General features: G+C 43.3%; 1 protein-coding gene across 2 annotated transcripts in view; it reads right to left on the reverse strand.

Moving 5' to 3' along the window:
* Nphp1 (nephrocystin 1) overlaps positions 1–8,508 on the reverse strand; it is a 56,240-nt gene that overhangs the window by 18,296 nt on the left and 29,436 nt on the right. For both annotated transcript variants that reach the window (XM_013352617.2, XM_005364447.3), the window contains exons 10-12: positions 7,301–7,395; positions 4,066–4,194; positions 1,449–1,523 (exon numbers count right to left, since the gene is read on the reverse strand). In XM_013352617.2, the coding sequence (XP_013208071.1) occupies positions 1,449–1,523; positions 4,066–4,194; positions 7,301–7,395 (299 nt within the window). The remainder of the gene's footprint in view (positions 1–1,448; positions 1,524–4,065; positions 4,195–7,300; positions 7,396–8,508) is intronic.

An 8,508-nucleotide genomic window follows, 5' to 3' on the forward strand; every position in this document is an offset into this window, starting at 1 on the left:
AAACTTTATAGAAAGTAGATGAACCAGATTCACATGTCAATGACTGGAAGTAGGAACATTTAGCGTCTCTGTTGACAGGGAAATTACCTTAAACTTTCTTGATTTTTTTGCTTAGAACAGGGAAAGAAGCAAACTACTGTAAGTCAGTCCCCAGTCCTGCATGCTTTACTTACACAACCACTGCTGTTGGCAAGCAAAGCTAAAGCCAAGACCAACACGCACTTGTCCTTATTCCTGCCTTACAGACATCCCGTTCCCTTTGTTCAACCCACTCCATCTCCCTGGACAACCATACCCCCTTCCCTGCCTAGGAAACTCTACCCATTCCCCAAGGCTTAGTTTCCCTTGCTCAAAGTCTCCCTTGGGCCTGTGGGATGAACCCTCCTCTCCTCTCGCCACCGTGCTTCCAACACCCTCGGAGCCTCACAAGTACCGCACTCTGCCTGAATGGTCCACAGACCCCAACTCACAGGCAGCACCAAGGACAAATACCACAGTGCACACGTGTCCACGGTCAGTGCCCCTCGGTAGTGGATATGCAGCTATTCACAGGTGTTAGTGTGAGCTCCCACATGACTAGCGCACGTGGCATGCTCCGTTTCATTCCAGGAGCTCACTCATACTTATCCACGCTTCCCAGCAGCCTGTACTCACATCCTTGGAAGACAGAAAACCCTACCCTTACCACTGCGTGTGCACAGGGGCAAACAGTGAAGGTCGGAGCCAAGAGACAAGATGTGCTCCCTAGAGGCAGGTGCAAGGGGAACCAAGGGCTTTGAGTTGTGCCACCGAGGAGGACACTTGCCACATCAAGAGAAGTGGCTGAGCCTCCAGCATAGCTTGTGCCCTCTTCCTGACCCTCTGTCTTGTGCTAAGTAAGGCCTGACGCAGTAAGAGGAAGGGAAATGAAGGGCTTCCAGCGTACAGTGGAACAAAGGAGTGGATTGTGGGAGGGGAGAGAATGCTCAACAATGAGTCCTTAGAGGTAGGAAAGAAGTCAACCACAAACAGTACCGTAAAAAGAACAAGACAGCTTTGACTCACTAGCGTCTATGTGGAACTGACTCTGGCTGAAGCCCTAACCTCACCCCAGCCCTGACAGGATCTGGGTGTGAGGCACTAGTCCATGAGGCACTTGCCTTTGATTTGTACCTGAGGAAAATACATGTGCCATCAGCACAGTTGCTAGATATCACTTCTGGAAAATACCCCAATCCTAATCTTAACTTTGTGCTTTCTGCTCCATCAGGGGACATTTCCTAATATTGAAATCCACTGAGAGAGGCGACTCACAGAAATCACAGCTCCAGTGACTGGGAGCTTGAGGGATTTTTGCCAAAATTGGCAAAGAAAAACAAAGACTACAAAGATTTCCATTTGACCCTATGCACTGCACGCTCCATGTCCCACACTTCGCACGTAAGGAAACCCACTCAGCGATGACTTACCTGGGGAGAAAAGGTCCATGTTTTGGGCTTTTTAGGCTGCCAGACTGCTCGAACTGTATGGATGTTGCTCAGAACCTGAAACAAGATTTTCTCATTTGAAACCACACTGTAGGAGCCTTTGAGACTCCTGCACTTCTGAGTCCCAAGGCATCAACAATGCTGCACTGAACAGCATAGACGTGGTGTTCTCTCTGTCTGTCTCTCTCTCTTTCCCCCTCTCTGTGTGTGTATATAGGACAAAGAAAACAGAAGAACAAAAGATTAGAAGGAAGAGAAAACCGAGCATACAGCTGAGGGTGGGGACAGTGCAGAGCATGCGCTCAGCACGCGGGAGACCCTGAGTTCCTTCTACCAAGAGAAAATCAGCAAAGATGAAGCGTCCAGCTGAAAGTCCGGGGCTCCTTTCCATCTCCCTGCTACCTAGGGTACCAGAGCCCTTTAGTGAACTGTTCAGAGACTTTGGCTGTGTCAGGGGAGGGGAGGACGTCTCCACAAGTGCCACGTTCTTGCTTGGTATCAACAGCAGCACCTCTTATTTGCAGCAGTCTTAGATTTCTTGTGGAAGAATAAACAGTGTGAGGACGTGTGCTCCTACTAGATACACCTATAACATGAAATCTGATACAAATCAGTTTTATGAGTTACAATCTATGATTTTGGTATAAGTTTTATTATTTTCATGTGTTAATAAAAAAATTAAACTTCAAACTGAAGCATGATGTTGTGGTGTACATTTATAATCCCAGCAGAAGCAAGAGGATGAATTCCACCCTAGCCTGGGCAGGACATTGTCTCAAACGAACAAACAAAGCTGGCCTCCTAGCTCTTGTGAAAGGCCAGACCGGTTGTATCTGGAAGACTGTCTCTAAAACAAACAAACAAACGGCACTTCATCTCCTTTTGGTCACCAGTGGTCACCGGTGACACCTACTGGCAGTGGTTCTATACAGAGGTGTGGAAGTGAGGATCACAATTAGACATTCCACGTTCAATGAAGGATGAACTCATCCATCATATGTGGAAGTCCAAGGCCTCCTGCCTGCTTGACACTCTGCCCTCCCATCTAGCCCAGCACATTTGATAGATTCTTGCCTCCTCCATCTCCCTCTGCAGTGCCCTCCTAAATTGCAACCATAATCCCTCAACATCATGCTCTCCTGTGCTGAGTGGAGTCCTAAGTGTTTCACTCGTATTAACTCACTTAGTCCTCACATCAACCCTGAGGACAGTGTGAGCAAGGCCACATCATTTGGTCAGGTCTCATGCCAGCAAATGGTGGAGCTGGTTACTCCTAAGTGAGCTGGCTCTTTATTTTATTCAGCTGACAATGACACTTGGCTGTCCTGACCACCAGATATTGCAGGATTTCTCTACTTATCTTTCTGTTAGTGCTATGTAGAGCTGTTCCATTTCTCACTGCTGCGGCAAAATAACCGACCACAGAAACTTAAGGAAGGTCGGGTTCACTGGCTCATTGCTTGAGAGTATGGTGGTAAGAAAGTGTCTCTAGATGTGGCCCCAAGATCTTGAGGCAGTTGGTCACACTGTGACCTCAACCAGGGAACAGAGAGAGTCCAATGCTGCTGCTCAGCTCACATTCCCTTCCCCTTTCATTCTGATTAGACAGAAAAGGGGAAATGCTGTGGGATGTCTCTCTGTATGCTGTGAATATGTGTTGTTCTTACTGGTTGATAAATAAAGCTGCTTTGGCCTATGGCACGGCAGGATAGAGCAAGGCAGGAAATCCAAACAGAGATACAAAAGAAGGGAGGAGTTGGAGCAAGGCACCATCCAGTTGCCCAAGGAACAATGTGCCAGCAGATTGGTAATGCCACAGCCACATGGCAATAATTAGATTAATAGATATGGGTTAATTTAAATGAAAAAGCTAGCAAGTAATATATAATTAATATCAAGCCTCTGAGTGTTATTTGGGAACTGGTGGGTGGGAGAGAAACATCTGGATACAGCCTGTGACCTAAGTCTATGAAATGTGCCATGCCTATTCTGCATGGGTCTTCTCTCTCTGGCTTAACTCAGCCTTCTACTCCTAGGTTTTTAAGTTAAGTTGGTAGCTTAGACAACTGACTTTGAGTCTTTATTCTTCCCAGAATTTGCAGTTAAAGCTATAAATTTCTATCTAGGCACTAAGAATTTTCTCATTAAAGATATGTTTGTTTTAAAATAATCATTCAGACTTTTTTTGGTACTGGGTAAAAAACAGTCTCTAGAATCAGGGAGGAATAGAATGGAAAGCTTTGTGTAGACATGACAATGCTCTGTTTTCTTACTTAAGGTGTTGGTTACACCAGCGTATATATAATACTATATACTTTAATACTATAGTTAAGACCTGGGCTGAGTATAACAGTAGGAGATGAGCATTAGTACCTTAGATACATTAGCTCAGATAACATTGCCAGTGATATACCAATATCACCCCCAACAACTCAATGAATCAGGAGTTAAACCTACGTAATCAGAACCAGTATGGGTGTAAGAAGCCTTAATGTTTATATACTGTGTATGTATATATATATAATACATGGTGCTAATAAAATCCTTTCCCCTTATCCTGGAGTGACTTCACTTAGCTTCCAGTGGACTTGGTTCTTACCTTACTACCATCGAACAGACAGAGACGCACATGTCTACTGAGAACCTGTATGCTTGTTCCTGGGAGAGGAATCATTTTACAGCTCCAGAGGGTCAGAATCAAAGACACACGACTTAGTCTTGACATAATCTGAAAGGAAATTTATTACTATTATTTGTTATTTATAATAAAATCAATTAATTTTACATAACATCTTTTTTGTTTTGTTTTTTAAGATGGTTTCTCTGTATAATAGTCCTGGCTGTCCTAGAACTTCCTTTGAAGATCAGGCTGGCTTCAAATTCACTAAAATCCGCCTGCTTCTGCCTCCCAAGTGCTGGAATTAAAAGAGTGCATCACCACCCCAGCTACAAAACATCTTTTATAAATACACCTTAAAAAATAAATACAAAGCTAGGAACAGCAATTCACTCTGGAAGTCTCAGAACTTAGGAGGTGAAGGGAAAGATTGAGAGTTCAAGGCTAGCCTGGGCTACATGAGACCCTGTTTTAAAAACAAGCAAGCAAAGGAAGAAAAAGAAAATACATATAGATTTTTTTAAAAAACAATAATTTTACACAAACATATACACAGTTTTCAGTGAAGTACACTTAATATAAAAGACAGTCATTTGAGGTAAATTTTCATACAGCTATATTTGAAAGCTGTATTTTTTTCCTTAATTACTTACAAACTGCAATAAAAAGGACATGCAGGAAGGACTCACAGGTAAAATAAATTAAAATAAATGATTTGACTATGGAATCAGTGTTCTAGTCTCCAGTCATTCCTATAACATGTGTGTGAGCTATGCTGTGGTAGCTGTCCACGAGGAGCAAGCCAGTGAGCGGCACTCTTCTGAGGCATCTACTTCAGCTCCTGTCTCCAAGTTCCTGCCTCGAGCTCCTGCCCTGCCTTCCCTCAGTGCTGGAGGTGACCTGAGAGTTCTAAGAAGAAATAAACCCTTTATTCCCCAAGTTGCTTCTATTCATGGTGTTTTATCACAGCAATAGAAACCCTACTTAGGACAACCCCTTTCTGAGGCTTGTTGGAGTGGTTGCCTATAAGTTGTAGGTTAGCGATTGTGGGAGACAATTCCCAGTGCAGCTTTCTTAAGTGAGCACCCATGCTGGGGTGGGGCTTCTCAGTGACACAACTACACAAGGCACCCATGATGCTTCTTCTTGAAGTGGCCCCATCGACTGGCTGGTTCACACTGGACTCCACAGAATTATTTCTTTGGCCTGTCATGGCCATCTTTATCTGGAGTGAGCAGGAATATCTCCCCAGTAACATCACACAACAGAGGTACTTCACCAAACTTTAAAACTAACGTTTATTGAGTTAACGTTTATTGAGTTCCTATATGCCCAACATTGTTCTTTATCATTTAATCCCCACAATAACTCTGCTGAAAGAATTATTGCTATTATTATTAATCACTCCCTTTTTACATATGAAAAAAATCGAGGTAAAGAATAATTAAGATAGAGGGCTGGACAGGGCTGGAGAGACAGTTCAGTGGTTAAGAGCACCAGCTGATCTTCCAGATATCTGGGATTAGATTACCAGCACCCACAAGGTGGCTCAGAACCATCTATAACTCCAGTTCTAGGGGTCTCAACTTCTTCTTCTTCGGGCCTCTGCAGGCATCAGGCATACATGTGGTACACAGACATACATGCAGCTAAAACACCCAAGTACATAAAAATTATATAAAATTTATTTCTTCAGGAAAAAAATGACAGAACAGCCAGAGCTACATGGTGAGATCTTGTCTCAAAAAAAAAATTAAAGAATGATAAAGATATAAACTTAGATCTACCATAAGACCCAGCTATACCAATCTTGGGCATATACCCCAAAGAATGCTTAACCATCATACCATAAGGACACTTGCTTGTTCATAGCAGCTTTATTTGTACTAGGTAGAAACTGGAAACGACCTAGATGTCTGACCTTCAACCAAGGAATATATAAAGAAAATGTGGTACATTTGCACAATGGAGTATTACTCAGCTGGTAAAATAAAGGACACCAGAAAATTTGAAGGCAAAAGAATAGAACTAGAAAAAAAAATCATCCTGAGCAAGGTAACCCAAATCTGGGAAAGGCAAACATGATATGTATTCACTCACAAGTCGATATTATCTGTAAAATAAAGGATAACTATACTACAATCCACAGACATAGACAGGCTAAGTATCAACGGGGGTTAAAGAGAACACCTAGAGCTCCCTGGGCAGGGGAAAACAAGAGATCTGTCAGTGGACTGAGGCTGGGTGCGGATGGGAACATGAGCAGTCAGGCTGGGGGAGTACCGAGGAGGAAAGTGCTGAGGGGACTTCTGGGGGTCATTTCAGGGTCCAGTGGAAGTGTAGGACAGGAGACTCTCTCAGGAGTCTATGGGAGGACCCCAGCTTAGACTCCTAGCAGTAACGGACAAACAGCCTGACCTGTCCGCCTCCTGTGACCAGACTGCTGCCTGGCCCACTTGTTATCAGTGAGGATGGAAACAGACACAGACTCACAGCCAAACATTAGGGGAATTCGGGGAACCGAGGAGAAGAGGGGAGAGGAAGGATTGTAGGAGCGAGAGGGGTCAAGGACACCAGAAGAAAACTCACACAATCAACTAACCTGGGCTCCTAGTGGCTCCCAGAATTTCAACCAACAGCCAGTGAGTCTGCATGGGACTGATATAGACATTCTGCTTATATGTTACAGTTCTGTAGTTTGGTCCTCTTGTGGGACTCCTAACACTAAGATCAGGGGCTGTCTCTGACTCTTTTACTGGCTTTTGAGATCCTACTTCTCATACTGTGTCACCTTGTCCATGCGAGGTTTTTAGTCCTACTGCACCTTGATATGTAATTTTTTTCTTGATACTCATGGGGGACCTGCCCTTTCCTAAACAGAAATGGAGGAGTGGATTGGGGGGTGGGAACAGAGGGGAGGGGTAGGGGATAGGGCCTGTAAGGAGAGGAGAGAGGAGAAACTGAGGCAGGGATGTAAAATAAATAAATGTACTAAAAATATAAACTTAGAATTATTTCTTTTGTAATGAGAGAACAACAATAGAAGAGAAAGGAAGATAAAGTTGAGATACAAAGTTCAAATTATAAAGTATCTTTCAGAAATACACAGTGTATTCTCTGCAAAGCATTTGTCAATTTCCATTTTACATGCTATCTACACACTTGTCACAGGGCAGACACTGGACGCTTTCATTTGACCAACGGTAAGCACACCTACCGTGCCTGCCTTAGCATCCCACAGGAGATCTCTGAAGGCCAGCTGCGATGTCGTGAGCTCCGGCTGTAAGAAGTAGCTTGCTTGAAACTGGTTCCCTGCAAAAATAACACCCCTTTATTTTCTTACAAAAGAGAAATGAAAGTCAAAACTCTAAATCCATACTTTACATAACAAACCTAGCAAAAAAAATTTCTGAAAAGCCATGTACTCACTAAGAATTCAATTTCCAAGGCAGATGGACCAATATATGCTTCTATATTAAAATAGGGCACAGAAATTAAGATAGAAATATATAAAGGTCACCTCAAGGTGATCTAAGAGAGTTCTAGATGCTTAGACAAAAAGCTGCCTTTTGATAATAAGGATTCATTCAAATACTTGTGTAAAATTTAAGAAATCTACAATCACGTTTTAGAGATAAGAAAAACAATACATAATTAATTTTATTTTTAATTAATTTTTTGAGACAATGTCTCCTATAAATACCTAGCTGGTCTCTCTATGTAGCCAAGGATGATTCTGAGCTTCCAGTTCTCTTACTTCTGCCTCCCACATGCTGGGATCACAGGCCTACAACTGAACTTCTTATTGTAGAAATCACTACTCACTCAAGAAAAAGTTCTGGAGCCAAGTCAGAATCAGAATAGTGAACCTGAGAGATGCATCCTGCCCTCGTTAGCTTACAGCTGAGGGATTAACACATGAAGCCAACACATGAGTTTTCAGGGTGCTCAAATGTAGCAGAATATTTGTTTACACTGTGAAGAGTGGCTTAATAAAGAGCTGAACGGCCAATAGCCAGGCAGGAAGAGGTTAGGCCGGACTTCCAGGGACAGAGAGGACTCTGGGAAGAAGAAAGGAGGAGTCACCAGCCAGACAGAGAGGAAACACCAGCAAGATGGAAGAGAGGAAACACCATGTGACAGAAAGTAGGTTAACATAAATGGGTTAATTTAAGTTGTAAGAGCTAGTTGACACAAGCCTAAGCTAAAGGGCAAACTTTCATGATTAACAAGACTCCTCCATTTGGGGCTGGCAACCAAAAAGAAAGTCTGTCTCCACTCAGGTAGTTTCAAGGGTGTGGGGAAACCAACATAACCATGGCAGGAATCCCGGGGAAGGATGGAAAGACACGGGAAAGAGCCACTTTATCAGAGGGAACCTCAAGAAGTCACTCCAAGGACAACTGAGCAGCTCAGGTACACACA

The sequence above is a fragment of the Microtus ochrogaster genome (genome assembly GCF_000317375.1).
Source record: "Microtus ochrogaster isolate Prairie Vole_2 chromosome 14 unlocalized genomic scaffold, MicOch1.0 chr14_random_1, whole genome shotgun sequence".
NCBI lineage: Eukaryota > Metazoa > Chordata > Mammalia > Rodentia > Cricetidae > Microtus > Microtus ochrogaster.